Source organism: Engystomops pustulosus, chromosome 6 (genome assembly GCF_040894005.1).
Source record: "Engystomops pustulosus chromosome 6, aEngPut4.maternal, whole genome shotgun sequence".
NCBI lineage: Eukaryota > Metazoa > Chordata > Amphibia > Anura > Leptodactylidae > Engystomops > Engystomops pustulosus.
Genome location: NC_092416.1, coordinates 98,339,321 through 98,362,490, shown reverse-complemented (window position 1 = coordinate 98,362,490; position 23,170 = coordinate 98,339,321). Strand labels below are relative to the sequence as shown.

At 41.3% G+C, this 23,170-nt stretch overlaps 1 protein-coding gene across 1 annotated transcript in view; it reads right to left on the bottom strand.

Moving 5' to 3' along the window:
- Nucleotides 1-22,435, bottom strand: part of ODAD1 (outer dynein arm docking complex subunit 1) — a 152,983-nt gene extending 130,548 nt beyond the window's left edge. Inside the window, exons 1-3 of the mRNA XM_072110462.1 lie at nucleotides 22,322-22,435; nucleotides 19,005-19,073; nucleotides 5,346-5,445 (exon numbers count right to left, since the gene is read on the bottom strand). Coding sequence (XP_071966563.1) covers nucleotides 5,346-5,445; nucleotides 19,005-19,071 — 167 coding nt within the window. The 5' untranslated portion in view covers nucleotides 19,072-19,073; nucleotides 22,322-22,435. The remainder of the gene's footprint in view (nucleotides 1-5,345; nucleotides 5,446-19,004; nucleotides 19,074-22,321) is intronic.
- Nucleotides 22,436-23,170: the final 735 nt, after the last annotated feature.

The window sequence follows — 23,170 nt, the reverse complement described above, 5'->3', positions numbered from 1 at the left end:
CTCCCATCTTCTGGTAAGTATGCAGCTGCCTTTTCCCCTCCCTGTATATCTATATGTATATGTGTGTGTGTGTGTGTGTTTATGGTGTGTATCTAATGTATATGTGTGTATAGTATGTAGTGTGTAGTTTGTATGATGTATGGTATGTGTGTATATGCTATATGTGTGTATATGCTATATGTATGTATATATATATGTGTGTATATGGTGTTTTTATACTACCAGTATATTTATGTGTATATAGGGTATGTATATACTATGGGGGGAATTTTCAAAAACCTGTAAACATCTGTACTAAGGTTTTTATGCAAAACTACGCCAATTTGGACCTGGTGTATCTTTGCTTGTCAGCCTTAACACCTGGCGCATACATCAAGAGGCTTATGCCTCTTAATGCATCTACCAGGACACAGGGTGGCGAGGTGCTGGCTGCTATCATAAGCTGTTGCATGATAAATCCCCCTCTGTAAGTATATTATGTATATATACTGTATGTGTATAATGTCAATGTAGCATGCAGATCTGTATATGTGTATATGTTGTATGTGTGTATAACTGTATGGATGTGTAAATACTATGTGTGTGTATACTTTGAGTTTGTATATAATGTACGAATATATAAATATATGAGTACATAAATGATGTGATGATATGTGTACATTTAAACATGTATGTACTGTATTTACAGTAAATGTAAAAGTGTATTAACGTGTGTATGAGTGTAGAACTTTATATGTGTGTGTGTTTAGCAGTATATACTTTAAATTTGTGTGTATGAATGTGATTTTAATAATATGTATATTTTTTAAGTGGATGCATACATCTGCTATGGGGCCCAGCCTCTTCCAGTTATGCCCCTGCCTGGCTACATACAGAGTTTGCCTAGGACCACTGCTAAAGCAGCATTAGACCTCTCCAGCCTGAAGGTACAGAAAGTAGGCCATGAGAATATTTTGCCAAACATAATCAAAGCACCTTGGACTTGGACAGATTGGACTGTTACATTTGCCTGTTGCCTTTATTGTGTTCATGTTCTAGAATAAAGGAACCGTGAGTTGATGTTTTACATCCCTTGTCTAAGTGTTATCCCTGGAAGCCGCTATGATCACAGGCCTTTCCTTTACAATCTACCTGGGGATCCTTGTACATGCATACATCAGGAGTGCCCCAGGGAGAACTAGCATCCATCTTCCTCTTTCTCACAATCTACATGTCAGACACCTGCCCAGCACCGACTAGACCTGTTCAACCTGGACCAAGTGGCCGCGAACCCAGTCAAGCTCTAGGCCCTGCTCAAACCAGCAACTTGGGTACCAAAGGAATCCAGCTGCCCCCAAGCCAATAGGTCAGGCCCTGCATTTAATGTATACAGGCAGTCCCCGGGTTACATACAAGATAGGGTCTGTAGGTTTGTTCTTAATTTGAATTTGTATGTAAGTCGGAACTGTAGATTTTATCATTGTAATCCCAGCCAGAACTTTTTTGGTCTCTGTGACAATTGGATTTTAAAAATGTTGGGTTGTCATAAGAATCAGGATTAACACTAAAGCTTCATTACAGACACCTGTGATAACTGTTATAGCTGTTTATTGTAGCCTAGGACTAAAGTACAATAAATTACCAACATCCAGTTGTCCGTTTGTAACTAGGGGTCGTATGTAAGTCGAGTGTTCTTATGTAGGGGACCGCCTGTATTCATACATTATGATTGGGCAGGTTTACAAAACTACAGCTTTGATACTGCTGTTTTCTAAAAATATCACAAAAAATCATTTTTAATAGCACATTGGTATGTTTACACATACTGTGCAGGCTGGAATTTTTCTCTATATTTATTGGCAAACAGCCTGCATTATATTCCAGTAGAAGCATAATAGATGAAATTATAACAGCGCAACAAATAATCTGTACAGAATTGACTAGCGGAGTAGATTTTAAAATCACAGCATGTCAATAATTCTTCTGAATTTTCACCATAGATAACACCCTTGTAGCAAAATCTGTAACTGAATATTTGCTCCTTTACCTCCAAATACATGGATAAATGATCCAAAGCCTAGAGAAGGTTGAAAACTTTGAGAAGAGTAAACAATGCATCAAAAAGGATAAAATAGCACTAATGTGTATAATCTGGTTAGACCCATAATGGGGCCTGGCTATTTTCATTTTTTATTTTTTTGCTGACTGTGCACCTTATTCTAGCTGTTGTAACTATTATAGCCTTTGGAGACTAATATGTATTCAATTCTATACACCATAGTCTTAGACATAGTTGATTAGGGTGAATGATTTTTATCGGACTTTGTGTATGCTTTCAGATCCTTTTTAAATATTGTTTTAAAGGTTCAGTTTTATGAATGAGATTGGTATTAAGGTGGAAAAAATTGCAGCCGTTACTTGTTTTATGGGCGCACAGCGAGGTGCAGGAGTGAGGAACACTACACCCATACAGTGAGGAACACTACCCCCATACAGTGAGGAACACTACCCCCATACAGTGAGGAACACTACCCCCATACAGTGCGGAACACTACCCCCATACAGTGAGGAACACTACCCCCATACAGTGAGGAACACTACCCGCATACAGTGAGGAACACTACCCCCATACAGTGAGGAACACTACCCCCATACAGTGAGAAACACTACCCCATACAGTGAGGAACATTACCCCCATACAGTGAGGAACACTACCTCCATACAGTGAGGAACACTGCCTCCATACAGTGAGGAACACTACCCCCATACAGTGAGGAACACTACCCCCAAATAGTGAGGAACACTACCCCCATACAGTGAGGAACACTACCCCCATACAGTGAGGAACACTACCCCCATACAGTGAGGGACACTACCCCCATACAGTGAGGGACACTACCCCCATACAGTGAGGAACACTACCCCCATACAGTGAGGAACACTACCCCCATACAGTGAGGGACACTACCCCCATACAGTGAGGGACACTACCCCCATACAGTGAGGGACACTACCCACATACAGTGAGGAACACTACCCCCATACAGTGAGGAACATTACCCCCATACAGTGAGGGATACTACCTCCATACAGTGAGGGACACTACCCCCATACAGTGAGGAACACTACCCCATACAGTGAGGGACACTACCCCCATACAGTGAGAGACACTAAACTCATACAGTGAGGGACACTTCCCCCATACAGCGAGGGACACTACCCCCATAGAGTGAGGAACACTACCGCCATACCCCCATACAGTGAGGGACACTACCCCCATACAGTGAGGAACACTACCCCCATACAGTGAGGGACACTACCCCCATACAGTGAGGGACACTACCCCCATACACTGAGGGACACTACCCCCATACACTGCGGGGCACTACCCCCATACAGTGAGGGACACTACCCCCATACAGTGAGGAACACTACCCCCATACAGTGAGGGAAACTTCCCCCATACAGCGAGGGACACTACCACCATTACAGCGAGGAACACTACCCCATACAGTGAGGAACACTACCCCCATATAGTGAGGAACACTACCGCCATACAGTGTGGAACACTACCCCCATACACTGAGGAACACTACCCCCATACAGTGAGGGACACTACCCCCATACACTGAGGGACACTACCCCCATACAGTGAGGGACACTACCCCCATACAGTGAGGAACACTACCCCCATACAGTGAGGGACACTACCCCCATACAGTGAGGGACACTACCCCCATACAGTGAGGGACACTACCCCCATACACTGAGGGACACTACCCCCATACACTGAGGGACACTACCCCCATACAGTGAGGGACACTACCCTCATAAAGAGAGGGACACTATCGCCATACAGTGAGGAACACTACCCCCATACAGTGAGGAACACTACCGCCATATAGTGAGTGTTTATGTGTATGTAATGTATACACAAATGTGTTCTGTGTGATGTGCAAATGTGTTTGCTATATGCATATATGTATGTTATATGTATGTGGACTGTATAAATGTTTATTATGCATATATGCATCTTTGGGATAGTAGCTAACTGTAAGCTTTGACCCCCTGACAATACACAGATCAGGCAACTGAAAATACCCCTGAAGTGATTCACAGGTGTTCCAGCAGGAGATCCTGTAAGCAAGTCCAGTAGGACTTATGTAACCCAAAAGGCTCTGGTATGTTGTAGGTGTGGCAAACTTGTGTTTCCTCATACTACGATTCGCTGGGGCATCAGGTGTTGGACCACAATCATACACTTATCACTTATCCCTTTCCCAAGGATTTAAAGGACACCTGTCATCAGGTCTGTGTCACTAGTCCTGTCACCTCTACCTGTTGGAGCAGCTCACAAGGATCCCATCCCAGCCTTTATCTAGTTATTTCATACATTATTCATTGTAAAATCATCTATTTTTTATCATGTAAATGAGGCTGGTCACATGGTCAGAGGCAGTGATGTCAACCCTGTTACCCCTCCCCTCTCCTCCCCCTGCTCATGTCTGTGTGTAATGTATAGTAAAGCATGGCTAGTGTGTGTGCTGCATCTGCTGATATGCTGCATCCTCCTAATATACAGGTGAGAGACACAGACATCAGCTACACATGAATCTGACATGTTCTGCTGTAACATGGCTGCATCCTGGAGCTGCTGTATCTCTCCTATACACACACACATACAGGCTGCAGGGGGTGTGGCCACCAGCACCAGGAAGCACATCTTTATACAGCCTCACATCATTATACAGGCTGTCAGTCAAGCACTGGGGGTGTGGCTGTGCCTCCCACTCATGAATAGAGTGGACAGCTTGAATATGCTAATGCTTCATTGGACATTTCACAGGTCATTTGCATACAGCTTTAGGACCTCATTGCTTAGGTTTACAGGCATGTAGAGGGACAATGAAGGGATAGAGGCAATGCTCTCTAATGGCAGTTTATGAAAATATATTTAGTTTAGGGGGGTTATTTTGCATGACGGGTTCTCTTTAAGTCTCTAAATAAGATATCTCCATTATGGTAAAACATCAAAATATATCAAAGCTTCATGCTGGAAACTTGTAGTAATGATTCTATAAACTGTCAATAAGTGCACACTTGTGACATCTACCTACTGTATATGTTGGGTTGTCATAATCTAGATAGACAGTGATTCATTACATATATTTCCTTTAAATGAGATGCACAGAAGTGGAAGCTGTCTGCCAGTTACTCATGTTATCAGACGTTACATCCCTTAGTATCATGCCAAACTAATGACATGATGGGAAGGAAAGACTCCCAGAGGCAATGAACTGCATATTAAAGAAAAATGTCATTCTGCAGAGGATTCATTGAACATGTCTTAAGTACAGAAAACTTACAACTGCCTCCTGATTTGCTCCTGTTTCCCAATGGTAGTTGCTTGGCGCTGTCCTTCCTTCAGGCGAAACATACGTTGCAGTTTGGCCAGCTCACTGTCTGCTGCAAAACATATGAACAAGTGAATATATTGAAAATAAATAGTTATTCTATTTATTCTCTACTTCCCTTCTGCTTGAAAACATGCTCCCTGTAGTGTACCATTTAGTATTTGTATTCATTTACAATACCATTCCTACTGACAAAAATAAAATAGCTGCTTGTAAGTGCTTATTACAGTTGTGGTACGTAAATAAAGGGTATAACAAAAAGGTCAGGACACCCCGACCCAAACTTGAACATTTTAACCCCTTAAGGACGCAGCCTGTTTGCACGTTAAGGCTCGCAACTTTTTTTGGAAATTTGACCAGTGTCTCTTCCTGTGGTAATAACTTTTCAACGCTTTAAGATATCTCTGTGATTTTGAGATTGTTTTCTCGTGAGACATTGTAGTTTATGTTAGTAGTGTCATTTCGGTGATCCGTTCCTTTTTTGGGGGGTAAAAATTCAAAAATTTAGGAAAAATTTGAAAAAAATGACTATTTTCAAAGTTTCAAATGTTATAATTTTTAGACAAAAAGTGATACCACAAATTTTTTTTGATAGAAACCTTTTGCCATTGGTCTTCTTTTTATATCCATTATTTGTTTTACGTTTCCATTTTTTTTATGGATGTGAGAAGGTTTGAAGTTTTAGTAGCAACTTCTCAGATTTTCTTGAAATTTGAAAAATGCGAACTTTTTGGTGATCAATTCAGTTTGGAAGTGCCCTATAAAGACTTATGTACTATATACCCCCACAAGTAACACCATTTTATGAACCTAACATCTCAACCTATTCAAATCAGCATTTAAGAAGTCTGTTAACCCTTTAATTGTTTTTCCGGAAGCATATGAAAATGGAGTGGAAATTTTGAAATTTCAATTTTTGATTTCAATCTTTCCAATTTAGCCCTAAAACGGATACATTCAGAAGGAATTTGAGGTAAATATATATTCCTAATTTCTTGCCCTGCTTCTTCCGAGTACGGCAATACCAGACATGTGGATGTCAGCTGCTGGTTCCCCGCACAGCGATGTCCAGAACAGAGTTAGCGATACTGGGAATTTGGAAGGCCAATTTGGCTGCAAATATTTTGTGGTGCCACAGTGTAATTGAAGAGCCCCTGAAGTAAAAGTACAATAGAAAACCCCCCAAAATGTCACCATTTCGGAAACTAGACCCCTCAAAGAAGTTATCGGTGGTTGTGGTGAGCATTTTAACCCCCGACACGCTGGTCAAAATTGAATGAAAAGTAAATGGTGCAGAGTAAAAATTGTGTTTTTATCTCAAAAATGTCATTTTAGTGCCACATATACTGTGCCCAACCCATGCCACTTTAGACAAACACCCCAAAAATCATTCTGCGGGTTGTCCCGAGTACAGCAATACCACACATGTGCCAATAATTTACAGACTGGGCACACAGAAGGGATGAGACCGGAAGGAGTGAAATTTTGATTTTACAGCTCCGTTTTCACATGTTTGGATTTGGAGTGCCATGTCATGTTGGCAGGGCCCGTGAGGTGCCAGTGCAATAGAAACCCCCAATAAATGATACCATTACGGAAACTAGACCCCTCAAAGAATTTATCGGTGGTTGTGGTGAGCATTTTAACCCCCGACACGCTGGTCAAAATTAAATGCAAAGTAAATGGTGCAGAGTAAAAATTGCATTTTTATCTCAAAAATGTCATTTTAGTGCCTCATATACTGTGCCCAACCCATGCCACTTTAGACAAACACCCCAAAAATCATTCTGCGGGTTGTCCCGAGTACGGCAATACCACACATGTGCCAATAATTTACAGACTGGGCACACAGAAGGAATGAGAACGGAAGGAGTGAAATTTTGATTTTACAGCTCCGTTTTCACATGTTTGGATTTGGAGTGCCATGTCATGTTGGCAGGGCCCGTGAGGTGCCAGTGCAATAGAAACCCCCAATAAATGATACCATTACGGAAACTAGACCCCTCAAAGAATTTATCGGTGGTTGTGGTGAGCATTTTAACCCCCGACACGCTGGTCAAAATTAAATGCAAAGTAAATGGTGCAGAGTAAAAATTGCGTTTTTATCTCAAAAATGTCATTTTAGTGCCTCATATACTGTGCCCAACCCATACCACTTTAGACAAACACCCCAAAAATCATTCTGCGGGTTGTCCCGAGTACGGCAATACCACACATGTGCCAATAATTTACAGACTGGGCACACAGAAGGGATGAGAACGGAAGGAGTGAAATTTTGATTTTACAGCTCCGTTTTCACATGTTTGGATTTGGAGTGCCATGTCATGTTGGCAGGGCCCGTGAGGTGCCAGTGCAATAGAAACCCCCAATAAATGATACCATTACGGAAACTAGACCCCTCAAAGAATTTATCGGTGGTTGTGGTGAGCATTTTAACCCCCGACACGCTGGTCAAAATTAAATGCAAAGTAAATGGTGCAGAGTAAAAATTGCGTTTTTATCTCAAAAATGTCATTTTAGTGCCTCATATACTGTGCCCAACCCATGCCACTTTAGACAAACACCCCAAAAATCATTCTGCGGGTTGTCCCGAGTACGGCAATACCACACATGTGCCAATAATTTACAGACTGGGCACACAGAAGGAATGAGAACGGAAGGAGTGAAATTTTGATTTTACAGCTCCGTTTTCACATGTTTGGATTTGGAGTGCCATGTCATGTTGGCAGGGCCCGTGAGGTGCCAGTGCAATAGAAACCCCCAATAAATGATACCATTACGGAAACTAGACCCCTCAAAGAATTTATCGGTGGTTGTGGTGAGCATTTTAACCCCCGACACGCTGGTCAAAATTAAATGCAAAGTAAATGGTGCAGAGTAAAAATTGCGTTTTTATCTCAAAAATGTCATTTTAGTGCCTCATATACTGTGCCCAACCCATGCCACTTTAGACAAACACCCCAAAAATCATTCTGCGGGTTGTTCCGAGTACGGCAATACCACACATGTGCCAATAAATTACAGACTGGGCACACAGAAGGGATGAGAACGGAAGGAGTGAAATTTTGATTTTACAGCTCCGTTTTCACATGTTTGGATTTGGAGTGCCATGTCATGTTGGCAGGGCCCGTGAGGTGCTAGTGCAATAGAAACCCCCAATAAATGATACCATTACGGAAACAAGACCCCTCAAAGAATTTATCGGTGGTTGTGGTGAGCATTTTAACCCCCGACACGCTGGTCAAAATTAAATGCAAAGTAAATGGTGCAGAGTAAAAATTGCGTTTTTATCTCAAAAATGTCATTTTAGTGCCTCATATACTGTGCCCAACCCATGCCACTTTAGACAAACACCCCAAAAATCATTCTGCGGGTTGTCCCGAGTACGGCAATACCACACATGTGCCAATAATTTACAGACTGGGCACACAGAAGGGATGAGAACGGAAGGAGTGAAATTTTGATTTTACAGCTCCGTTTTCACATGTTTGGATTTGGAGTGCCATGTCATGTTGGCAGGGCCCGTGAGGTGCCAGTGCAATAGAAACCCCCAATAAATGATACCATTACGGAAACTAGACCCCTCAAAGAATTTATCGGTGGTTGTGGTGAGCATTTTAACCCCCGACACGCTGGTCAAAATTAAATGCAAAGTAAATGGTGCAGAGTAAAAATTGCGTTTTTATCTCAAAAATGTCATTTTAGTGCGTTATATATTGTGCCCAACCCATGCCACTTTAGACAAACACCCCAAAAATCATTCTGTGGGTTGTCCTGAGTACAGCAATACCACACATGTGCCAATAATTTACAGACTGGGCACACGGCAGGGGTCAGGAATAAAGAAGCACAATTTAGGTTTTCAAGCTTCGTTTTCACTAGATTGGTAATGGGGGGTACCCCCGAGGTACCAGTACAATAGAAACCCCCAAGTAGTGAACCTATTATGGAAAGGGCACCCCTCAAAGAATGTATGTAGGCTTGTATGAGCATTTTAACCCCCAACACGCTGGCCAAAATTGAGTGCAAAGTAAATGGTGCAGAGTAAAAATTGTGTTTTTATCTCAAAAATGTCATTTTAGTGCCTCATGTACTGTGCCCAACCCATGCCACTTTAGACAAACACCCCAAAAATCATTCTGCGGGTTGTCCCGAGTATGGCAATACCACACATGTGCCAATAATTTACAGGCTGGGCACACGGCAGGGGTCAGGAAGAAAGAAGCACAATTTAGGTTTTCAAGCTTCGTTTTCACTAGATTGGTAATGGGGGGTACCCCCGAGGTACCAGTACAATAGAAACCCCCAAGTAGTGAACCTATTTTGGAAAGGGCACCCCTCAAAGAATGTATGTAGGCTTGTATGAGCATTTTAACCCCCAACACGCTGGCCAAAATTGAGTGCAAAGTAAATGGTGCAGAGTAAAAATTGTGTTTTTATCTCAAAAATGTCATTTTAGTGCCTCATGTACTGTGCCCAACCCATGCCACTTTAGACAAACACCCCAAAAATCATTCTGCGGGTTGTCCCGAGTATGGCAATACCACACATGTGCCAATAATTTACAGGCTGGGCACACGGCAGGGGTCAGGAAGAAAGAAGCACAATTTAGGTTTTCAAGCTTCGTTTTCACTAGATTGGTAATGGGGGGTACCCCCGAGGTACCAGTACAATAGAAACCCCCAAGTAGTGAACCCATTTTGGAAAGGGCACCCCTCAAAGAATGTATGTAGGCTTGTATGAGCATTTTAACCCCTAAGGTGCTGGCTCAAATGTAATACAAAGTGAGTAGTGCAGAGAAACAATTGTATTGCAATTTATCAAATATGCCATTGAAGTGACAAAAGTATTTTGCCCAACTCATGCCACTGGGGAAAAACACATCAAAGATCATTCTGCAGGTTACCCCGGTTAGGGCAATACCCCATAGGAGGCAATAATCTGTAGAATGGAGACACGGCAGGGCTCAAAAGGGAATAACTTGTTGGAGCACAGACATTGTACATTTTTTTTTTCTTTTTGGCATCATGAAAGATTTGTAGATGCCAATAGGGGCCAGTACAGTAGAAACCCCTAAGAACTGACCCTATTTTGGAAACTACACCCCTCCATGAATTAATCTAGGGGTATAGTTAGCATTTTAACCCCACAGGTGGACCCCTGAAAAAGTGCATAATGGATAGTGCATAGTAAAAAATATCCATTATGTCATTTTTTGCCCAGCTGCTGCCATGGGAGACAAACACCCTAAAAATCATGATGCATGTTTTCCCGGGTAAAGCATACGGGGCAGTAATCTACAGGCTGGGCACATGGCAGGGCTTAGAAGGGAAGGTGCGGCATGCGGCATGATGTATAAGCTGTGCGTCAGGGAAACAACAGGGTACTCTAAAAATCCAGGGATGTATGATAAATTCGGAAGCAATCTTTCATACATAACCCTGGTTTTTCTGGGCATGTCTCACAGTGATGAATGGTGTCCTTCCTAATGCCATTTTTGGAGCACACCCTGCACCTCTTTTGTGACCTTCCCTTGCTGGCTGTTTGGGGAACTACTCCTGGAAAGTGCTGCCCTGGTACAATACGTGATGTGGCCTCACTTCCAGATGTGCTAGCACTCCCCCCTTCCTGGTCTCCAAAAAGAAAGTACTTTATTACCTCCTCTTGAAATTCCAGGAAAGTTCCCCTCTGGCCGGCATATCGATGCAGCACATAAGCATTATACAATGCCATCTGCATGATGTGCACGGCCAGCTTCTTGTACCACACCCTCGACTTCCGCATGGCATTGTACGGCTGAAGCACCTGGTCAGACAAGTCCACCCCTCCCATGTATTTATTATAATCTAAAATACAGTCTGGCTTGGGGGTTTCTGTACTGGCACCTCGTACTGGGACAGGGGTGGTGCTGTGCTCATGTATTGTGGTTAATACAAGGACCTCTCTCTTGTCCTTGTACTTAACACACAATACAGAGTCGCTGCAGAGTGCCCTGCTTTCGTGCCTTTTAAGTTTTTGCCCAAGCAGCGACTTAGGGAGACCTTTCTGATTTCTGCGAACAGTGCCGCATGCCGCAGTATTTCTGGAAGTGAGGCACTTGAACAGGGTGGTGCTGGTGTAGAAATTGTCCAGGTAGAGGTGGTAGCCCTGGTCCAGCAGTGGGTGCACTAAATCCCACACTATCTTCCCTGTAACACCCAGGAAGGGGGGGCATTCTGGGGGCACTATAGTGGAGTCCTTCCCTTCATATACCCTGAACTTGTATGTGTACCCTGATGAACTTTCGCACAGCTTATACATCTTCACACCATACCTTGCCCTCTTATTGGGCAGGTACTGGCGGAAGTGAAGTCTCCCTTTGAATTGTACCAGGGACTCTTCTATGCTCACATGTTTGGCGGGGGTATATGCCTGGGCAAACTTGGCACTAAAATGATCTAATATGGGCCTGACCTTAAATAACCGATCATAACTGGGGTCACCTCTGGGTGGGCACTGTGTCTTTTCAGTGTAGTGCAAAAACTTATGGATGGCTTCAAAGCGCATCCTGCTCATTGCCATGCGGAACATGGGGGTGTGGTACAGTATGTCTGTGCTCCAGTAGTCCCTGATTGAAGGCTTCTTTACTATCCCCATGAGGAGTATTATGCCCCAATACTTGTGCATCTCTGCTGCAGTGACAGGGGTCCACCTGTAGGGTTGTGCATAAAAGGATGTGGGGTTTTGGGCAATATGTTGTGCAGCGTAGAGATTTGTCTGAAATATAATAATATTCAGCAGCTCCTCATCAAAAAAAAACTTAAAAAAGTCCACAGCTCTGAGCCCTGTCGTGTCAAAGTTAATTCCAGGATGGCCCAAAAAGTCAGGGACCTGAGGGGTATAATTATCTGGGGCTACCCATGTGGGGTCAGTGGAAGCCCCAGACGCTTCTCCTGCAGAAGTCCCAGAAACTTCTCCTGCAGAAGTCCCAGGCACTTCTCCTGCAGAATATAATGCACACCAAACTACACGGACAAGCCGCACAGATGGCACACACAAAAAATAATGTGCACTAAACTACACGGACAAGCCGCACAGATAGCACACAAAAAAAAAAAGATAATGCGCACCAAACTACACGGACAAGCCGCACAGATGGCACACACAAAAAATAATGCGCACTAAGCTACACGGACAAGCCGCACAGATAGCACACAAAAAAAATAATGCGCACTAAACTACACGGACAAGCCGCACAGATAGCACACAAAAAAAAAAGATAATGCACACCAAACCACACGGACAAGCCGCACAGATGGCACACAAAAAATAATGTGCACTAAACTACACGGACAAGCCGCACAGATAGCACAGAAAAAATAATGCGCACTAAACTACACGGACAAGCCGCACAGATAGCACACAAAAAAAATAATGTGCACTAAACTACACGGACAAGCCGCACAGATAGCACACAAAAAAAAAAGATAATGCACACCAAACCACACGGACCAGCCGCACAGATGGCACACAAAAAATAATGCGCACTAAACTACACGGACAAGCCGCACAGATGGCTCACAAAAAAAATAATGCGCACTAAACTACACGGACAAGCCGCACAGATAGCACACAAAAAAAAATAATGTGCACTAAACTACACGGACAAGCCGCACAGATAGCACACACAAAAAAAAAGGTAATGCACACCAAACTACACGGACAAGCCGCACAGATGGCACACACAAAAAATAATGCGCACTAAACTACACGGACAAGCCGCACAGATAGCACACAAAAAAAATAATGCGCACTAAACTACACGGACAAGCCGCACAGATAGCACACAAAAAAAAAGATAATGCACACCAAACCACACGGACCAGCCGCACAGATGGCACACACAAAAAGTAGCTACGGGTACACCTACGGCGCTAAAAAAACCTATGTGCACCGCGCAAAAAGGCGCTACAAATGCACCTAGCTTGCCCTAAGACAAACTAACTACCGCTAAGACTGCTAAAAGATTCTGTGCAGCGCTATTCACACGGCGCACTGAAAAGTGCGTCCAGTGCAGAACAACGCTAACACAGCGCACTGAAAAGTGCGTTTGGGTTCAGAAGGGACAGACAGGGAAAAACGGAAGACACGTGGGATCACACAAGGCGATCACACAGGGAACACACAGGACACAGGAAAAAACAGATAGGGATGGGAATTTGTAGGGAACAATAGGGATCAGATAAGGATCAGAACACTATTTATAGTGTAAAAGTGTATTTTGGTGCACACAGTAACGCTCTCTCCTCTCTCCAGCGATACCAAACCAAAATGGTGCCGCTGGAGGAAGAGGAAAGGGCTAAAACCACGTTTTTTAGCCTAAAATCGCCGTAATTGGCCAGTCAGGTTTGACTGGCCAATCACGGCGATCGGCGGGCGGGACCGATTTGATTGGTCGGGTGACAGAGACAGGAACTCCTCCTGCCTCTGTCACCCAAATCTCATCCCGATGTCACCACGTCTCGCGACGTGGTGACAATTCTAAAATAGTATGCGCTCACGCAGTAGCTGTACTGCGCTGAGCGCTAATCGTCGGAAGCTGCGCAGTACAGCTACGGCGCGGAGCGCTAAGGGGTTAAATAGGAATCCCCATGATTCGGATTTCCCAGGAAAAATTACAATGATTCAATTTATAATTCAAGTCCTTGGCACACAATTACTATGGTCTGTGCACCAGTTTTCGGTCAGACTTTGCACATATATTTCAGAAGTGTCCTCTCCACCCTTTTGTGTCGAGACTGCACTATTCTTGATGTGACACAAATTTCATCATTGAAATGGGTAGAACCGTGAGCCACATTTAACATGCACCAACAGAAGTGTGTTGCAAGCCACATGTTAAAGGTGCACCAAAAAAAAGTTGGTGCAGTCTTTTAGGCCAGTGCAGGGAGAACCACATTCATGAAGAACCGACGGCACAAATCATGAATCTGGTGCCCTCTGCACACTACACAGGCAAACGGCATATATGTCAGTTTGTACTGTTTTTACTAAATGTGTCTCATTGGACAGAAAAATTTGTTGAAAAATGCAGATATTTAGAGAAATACACATCAGAAATACACAAAAAAAATATGTGACAAATATTTCTAGAGCATCTATCTAATGATACTAAAGTGTGGGGGGGGAATCTCATTATTTATGTAGAAACTACATTCACCATAACCCAGGAACAATGAAGTAGACCAGTATTTTTCTGTTCCCTTCCATGGGGTGGTTTAACGTGACTCCCCTTGCCTCTCACACATCGAAGAGATTGAAAGACTCTGAAGATGGGGATTTTTCTCAGTGCCTACAAATTTTCAAATATAGAATGCTCTACATTAACTCCTTACAGGACTAATTTGATTGGTCCTGCTATGTCTATCGCTGAAACTGGCAAGTCAATGAAGATGGTACAGTTACAGTGATGGTACAGTTACAGATCGTGTCATGATTGATCTCAGTCATGACAAATAGTGTCATGACAGATAATGTCATGACATATTGTAAGTCAGGGCTGATCCGCTGCTCTCCAACCATTCTGCATTTGGTTGTGTTGCAGAGAAACGTGTGATCTGTCCTGTAGGTACTGTTGCACAATCACTATTACACCCCCCATCATCCGTATTTCCTTGCGTTATTCCCACCACCGTCTGTTTTTCCTTGCATTATTCCCCCTATTGTCCGTTCCCGACCCCCAACAGCACTTTAGTAAGTACGTTTTTATAGAAGTAGTAGTGAATGAGGTGTGTGGAGGAGATAGTTGTGCACGCCCTATGCAGAGGCTGTAGTAGTGCATGCGGTGGATGTAGTAGTACACGCAGTATGCGGAGGATGTAGTAGTGCACGTCGTATGAGGAGGTGGTAGTAGTACACTCAGGTTTGAAGGATGTAGAGGTGCATGCAATTTGAGAACTTGCTTCTAAAACGGTAAACCTTTTAAAATTCATACAAAATAAGCAAACGTAAAAAATATGGAAAAAAATGAAGACAAATGGCAAAAATTTTCTACAAAAAATTTTGTGGTATCACTTTTTGTCAAAAAAACAGAACATTTGAAAGCTGGCAAATTTTAAATTTTTTTCACATTTTTCCTAAAAAGTATAAGTTTTTACCCCCAAAAAACTCAACCAACCAAAAATTATACTACTAATATAAACTACTGTATGTCATGAGAAAACAAAATCTCAAAATCAGTTTGATAAATTAAAGTTTTAAAAAATTATTACAACTCGAAGATACACTTGTGAGATTTAAAAAAAGGGGCTGAGCCTAAAATCCAAACTGGCTGCAACCTTAAGGGTTTAAGTGCTCAAATTTGTTAACATTGGATAGCGTTAGGAAAATAAATAACATCTACTTATAGATTTTAGATCTTATGTATATGTATTGAAATATCACCCTTTTTAACATTTTTGCAGACATTTCACTTTTTAGCGATTACAGAGCCATCACCAAAATTAAAAAAAGACATTTTCTGGGGAATCTGTATCTGCAATCAAAATGGGGGGTTCTCAATTATTTCTAAGTTGCCCACCGCCCCACCACCAGGGGGTGGGGGTATTGGCAAAGTTTGGTATCATTGGATATATTTTTAAAATATATTTGACACATATTTTTATTTTTGAGCCGAGGTGTATTTTGCGAGATATACCACCGTCTCAACTTTTTTTTGTTACACCTGGTATAACATTCTATAATAGGTTCTCAATAGTATACAATAAATTTCTACTTTGACATCCAACTAATGAATTTAGAAATACACTACATACTTTAACAGTGCATTCTAATCACCACTGAACTATCAATCACATGGTATTTGCCTAAGTTTGCCTAAGGTGCTGGTTCAGGCTATAGAAGGACAAATAGGTGTTTAGGTCCATGCCTGTAGTTAAACAGGTACTTTGTTTCCATTGGAATCTACAGGAAGACCACCTCTATGACATTTATTTTGTATATTGAGTATACACAGAAATGTCTCCTATAGTATGGAATGTCAACATACATGAAAATCTTAAATTGTTGTAAAGGAATTGGACAAGAAATACAATCTCACCTACAAACCTGATATATTAAAATAAAACAACAAATGGAGTACACATTAACATTAGACACTTGTTGTAAATTTTCCCTACATATTCACTAGGAATGGTGCCTCAATGATATAAAACCAGCAGTAGGTTTCTCCTTTTCAAATCTTCCTTCTTATCTTCAGGTCAAAGGTTAATTTGTGCCAGAACAATGAAGAAGTGAGATGTTTGCATAGTACGTTTATCTGAAATTGCAAGCTGGCCTTCTCAGACTACTTTTATGAGTATTTTATTTATTTTAGGAGGGAAGAACAGCAATTTACCTGGGCCTGGAGCCAAGTCTTCTGATGGAAAACCTACAATGTGTTTTGTTTATAGTTTTTGACAGATTTTGTGCTTCCTTTTAGGGATTAAAAGAAGGAGCATATCCCAGCATAAAAACTAAACAACGGGTCATATTTTAATTTTACTAATTCAACAATTTGTTAGCTGTCCAACCCAATTTATGTGCTAGCTCTAAAAATAAGTCTTTCAAAGCTATGCCAACTAGGAAATAAAAAATGTTGGCATAGTAGTAAGTAAGTAAGTCAATGTTCTGCAACACTGGCTACAAATATAGGGGATTCATCTAAGCCAAAGAGGGTTAGAGGCTTGCCAATTAAGGCTGCCTTGTAGGTGTGTGGAGACATAGCCATTTATGCTGCACTAGGGGATTCTGGGAAAAATGCAAAAACATTTTCCAGGATGGGGTAAGGAAAACAATTGCTGCCTTGAAAGACAGATCCCTTAACATCTAGCATGACTCAAGAAGCCTAATGACATGATGTGGGAATAAAGCCAAACCAGAAGGAACAGATTCCAAATAGTAGACAGTACTTTTTCAAAGTGGTTGCGTCTTTTCAGTACTGCGTAGGGAACTGGTTTGCCGAGTGATAGGCTATTGATTAGCATCAGGAAGCAAGAGTCTCCTTACGGAAACTTTGCCAATTAAGGCCGTCTTGTAGCTGTCTACAGTTGGGAATTTGTTCCTTCTGGAATAGATATATTGGTTTGGATTTAATCCCACATCATGTCATTAGGCTTCTTGAAAGTCATGCTTGATGGTAACCCCTTATCTATTATACTATAATAGTAGGTACATGGAGAGGGCTCACGGGCTAAGCTCTCTTCATAGCCGGTAAGTCTTTGCTGCATATTGCTGTTGTTATCCCTGCAAAGCTGCCGGCGCCATCTTGGTGATGATCGTCGCTCCCCGTGACACCATCGGGGAGCAGCAATCGGTCGCCATGACAGCCTCCGGTCTTCGGAAGACCTAAGGCTGTCTCATTTTAACCCATTCATTACAATGTGTGATTTGCGGATTTTAATGAATGAGGTGGAAAATCCCCATATACTGCCATACTGTAGTATGGCAGTAAATGAAAGGATCAATCAGACAACCTAGGTTCAAAGTAAATAGTTAAAGTAAAAATAAAAAAAAGTTTCAAAAAATTGTAATAAAAAAACATAAAAAAATCCTTAACACATTAGGTATCACCACGTCTGAAAATGCGTGATGTATCAAATTATAATAACTTTTTTTTACTGTGTTTAACCCCGAAATGGGAAATAGCCCCAAAGATGAAAATGGCACTTTTTTGCCATTTTGAAAAATATAAAAAAATCAATATAAAGTGTATAAAGTTATTAGCGCCAGAAGATGGCAAAATAAAAAAAACAATTTGTACAGGAGGTTTTCATTTTTGTAAATGTATGAAAACATTATAAAACCTATGCAAATTTGTTATCACTGTGATCGTACCAACCCAAAGAATAAAGTAGACATGTCATTAGCATTAGCATATTCAAGCTGTCCACTCTATTCATGATTGGGAGGCACAGCCACACTCCAGTGCATGACTGACAGCCTGTATAATGATGTGCTTCCTGGTGCTGATGGCCACGCCCCCTGCAGCCTGTGTGTGCATGTGTGTGTGGAGATGTTTAGGAGAGATACAGCAGCTCCAGGCAGCCATGTTACAGCAGAACCTGTCAGATTCATGTGTAGCTGATGTCTGTGTCTCTCAACTGTATATTAGGAGGATGCAGCATGTCAGCAGATGCAGCACACACACTAGCCATGCTTTACTATACATTGCACACAGACATGAGCAGGGGGAGGAGAGGGGAGGGGTAACAGGGTTGACATAACTGCCTCTGACCATGTGACCAGCCTCATTTACATAATAAAGAATAGATTATTTTACAATGAATAATGTATGAAATAACTAGATAAAGGCTGGGATGGCATCCTTGTGAGCTGCTCCAACAGGTAGAGGTGACAGGACTAGTGACACAGACCTGATGACAGGTGTCCTTTAAGTGGATGCCATTCAAGGTGGCAAAATGAGGCATGGTTTTCCTTGTCCCATCCTGAAAAACTTCTTTGCATATTACATGGAACAACTTCCCAAAACAATATTTCTGTGCATGAGGCCTTATGGATACAGAAATGTCAAATTATAAAGTATATGAGACTGTAGTATATGAAGAAAATACAGTGAATACAATAGAGTAATACCTATTCCTTCTATGTCCATGTCGCTGTTATCAGACCGGATGCTGGAAGCAGATCTTCTATGTGGCATTCCTATTACAGAAAAGGAAATCAATGAATACCTAGGAACATCCTGAAGTGTTATTAGATAACTATATTAGATTTAATGTAGTAATTAATCGCCACAATCCGATCACGTGCGCCAAAATCCCAAGGCAATTCAGGGAAAATCGGCGCAAATCGGAAATATTTGGGTAACACGTCGGGAAAACGCGAATCGGGCCCTTAGTAAATGACCCCCAATGTGTACCTATAACAAGGTAACCTATATAACCTATAACAGTGATGGCAAACCTTTTAGAGGCCGAGTGCCCAAACTACAACAAAGACACGCTTATTTATCGCAAAGTGCCAACACAGAAATTAAATTTTTGATTTATACTCCATTCTCTGTCACAGTTTTCATAGATACCAGGACCCTGAGGACATCAATAAAGCAGAAAATAGTCCCTGGTAGAGCTGTCACTTTAAAATAGCTCTGTGCACAGCAAGTCCTGGACTGTCTGGGATTGCAGGAAGATACCTGGAGTCATCTCTGGTGATGCCCTGAGTGCCCACAGAAAGGGCTCTGAGTGCCACCTCTGGCACCAGTGCCATATGTTAGCCATCACTGACCTATAACAAGGTGTTTTATTGTGGAATTTGATGCAGCGATGATCTGCCTTATTTGCTGTGGATTTTATCCATTTCTAAGCATATAATTACAATGATCAGTATCATCAGAGTATCTCTATGAAATAAAAAAAATGTGTTACCATAATTTTAGTGTGTGTCCACACATGGCATGGAATGCATGCACTTTAAAAACAATATAGATAAGCTGAAGAGAGATTTTCCTAATTAAATGGCTGTTAACATGTGCATTAACAAAGTGTGACCGTTAATGCTTGTGTTAACATAATGTTAGCGCATTCGTAAACTCTCGCGTTTACTAAACATAAATGTTAACAGCCATTTAATTAGGCAAATCTCTCTTCAGCTGAGCCACTGCGTTTTAAAACACACGCAATCAACACCAGTGTGATCTTAGTCCTAAGAATAATTAGTATTGCTCCTTTCCAGACCCTCCCATTGGGCAACTGCCTAGTCACACAGTAGATGCTAATGAAAGGTACAATATATCATATCTTTTTTTCTGTAAAACCTATTTTTAATATAAAAACACTTTGGCAGTGTATGTACTATGCTCTGTGGGGACTGGGGTAGTGCTAAAAATGGGTCTCCTGGTGACAGGTTCCCTTTAAAGTTGCCCCCCACTCCCAGGAGGAGGCTGAGCTTGGTATAATTGGATAGATTTTTGAAAAATATTTGACACGCATATTTTTATTTCTTTTTTCACCTCCAATCTCCTTCCCCCCACCACTGCTGTAGATTCATTGAAGATATCTTTAGTCCAGTGCCCGAACTCCTTTAATTTCATATTTATCATAGGACCCACTGGTTGTTAGCAGCGAACGGGGTCACCGCCACTTGCACCCCCGCAGCACTTCTGTACCTAATCATCTTCTCCTGAAGGGAAATCATTTGAATCCCTGCACTTTAAATCAGTGTAAGGGCATCTTAAAGGCGAACCTAATTATCCCCTGATGAGCCCAAAAGGGTGAAACAGGCCCTGTCGGGACTTGATTATGCAAAACCCTGTGACATATTTTTATCTTTGCCTATAAAGACTATTATACATTTTTTACTGCATCTGGCTGGGACTACACCTATAGATTAGGTCCATTAACAGGGCCAGCTATCTAGGGTAAGGTTCTGGTCGGGGCCGTGGCCATTTAGGGCCATCAGACCTTGGATATAGGGCATAAACAGGGAGAGTGATAGCCATTCTGACCCTTGCCTCTAACACCAACAGTCATATCACCCTGATTTTCTACGTCTTTCTGCACTCTATATGGACACAAGGTGCCTGTAACCATTTTACTGACACATTGGCATCATAACTGATGAATATCCAGAGACCGGAGTGTAGATATCGAATCTTGACATTACAAGATGTGTAGCCTAAAGAGGTGAGCTTTCCCTTCTCTTTGCAGATACATAATTGCTTTTGAACTTCGCAAGGAGGCCACCAGGTTCACACTTGCATTGTGTTTCTTTATTTTTCAGATGGGCACCATGCATTTACACAGTTGCCTTGAAGCAATAATACTGATTGTTCATTTTTAAATATTTCAGTAAAAGCTAAGTTTTAAATCACAATTTGTATTCTTCTTGTATATTTCGTAGTGATTTAGGCCCTTTCACCAATCACTTTTTGTAATTTTCTTGTATTCATAGAAACTACATTCAGCATAAGCCAGTTTTCTGTTCTCTTCGAGGGATGGAGTCCACTTGCCTCTCACACATTGGATGAAGATTTTTCTTGTTGCCCAAAAAAGTGTTCAAATATCGAACGCTCAAATTTAGCAACATTGGATAGCATTCAGAACAATATTGGACACATCTGTTACACACATCACGTTTTGGATCTGATGTGTACTCATTGGCGTTTTTGCACATGTTTTTGCATACATTTGATGTTTGTTAATTACAGCGCCATCTGTCACCAAAATTTTTAAGATTTTAAATTTTCCCACACCCCTAGGGGTGGGGCAAGTGGGGCAAGTTTGGTATCCTTGGATACATTTTTGAATTTTTTTTCACAAATATATTTTTAGTTTAATGATCTGATGTGTATTTCACAACCTTTTTGTTACATCATGTATATAAAAAAAATTATACACCTAGACTAACCCATGCTTCCTGCTTTTAAATTTCACTCTTATTTATATTTCCCTCACATAGCACGCTAAAGCCAGCAATTAAATGTCAAGATTTTCTATAGTTATATACAATATAATCTTTGTAATGTGTTCTACATTGTGATTTTCCAGTGAGAAAGTGTAATATACAAACTACTGCTTTAACAAGTTAATGTACTTGGTTACATAAAATAAATTGACATCTGTACAAAAATGCACATTGATACATTACTCAGCATAAGGGTCTCTATAAAATGTTCTTAATATCGTGTCAGCAGGTCCCACTATGCAAAATTTGGGATTTTCAATACCACATTTATTGAACAAATTTCAGTTTATATACCCCACTTATATTATCACCTAAAATGCCTAGTGAAGCTGCTGAATAGGTTCATCATAATTCTATATAGTAGTGTCCCCATGATGACTCTACAATTATGTATAACCATGTAATGAAGTGAATTATTGCAAGTCTCCAGAACAACTACTGGACATGAGAACATATTTTATTGCAGGGCATGAGTGAATATAATCTACCTGTATCTTCAGCTAGTGCTGTGACGCTGTGAAGAGGATGCAGGGCTTGTGGTGTCCTCAGTGCAGGCAGCTTAGAGTTTCTAATACACACTCATTGTTGTTGGTGACCGTCTCCAGGAAGTCGATTGAAAGTGAAAGTCTCAGGTTTCCATACTAACAAAGCTCCAAAGCCTGTAACCAGGGGAAGTGGAGTCTCTGCTGACTAAGAGGAAGATGCCGGTGGTTTCATCTTACTTCTTCTGCCCATGTAACAGCCATACGTGTGGTGGAATTCACAGAGCAATGCTAAACAACTGGTTTACATATGAAAAGGCAAATCCTGTTCATGCCAAGCTCCATTATGCAGCTTCTTGCACTTTTTTGTTTGTGTAATTGTATATAACAATGCAGTAATATCATAATATAGAGCAACAGTAATAGTAATAATAATAATAATGATATATTAGGTTGTTATATATTCATGAATCCTTTATTGTCTCTGTATCACTTCATGGTAAGCGCCATAAATATTACATTTCTCTGTGTAGTAGTACTTGACTTGTTATTTGTGCAATAATAATCATTTTAACCCCTTACTGCCACATCCAGTTAGGGACTTTTTGATGCTGTGTTTTTGTTATCTTTTGTCCACAAGGCACTACATTTGTTATGTGTTCTGTTTCTTGTATCAAATCATATCACTTATCCGCAGAATAGGATAAAAGTTCTGGACAGCTAGGATTCCCACTGCTTACTTAATCATCAGTAAGATTCCCAACTTTGTGGATTATCATGTGTGTTTCCACTGAATTGAAAGTGTATAGAATTGTAATAGAGTAAACTAAGCTATCTTGAGCAGTTCCATTTTTA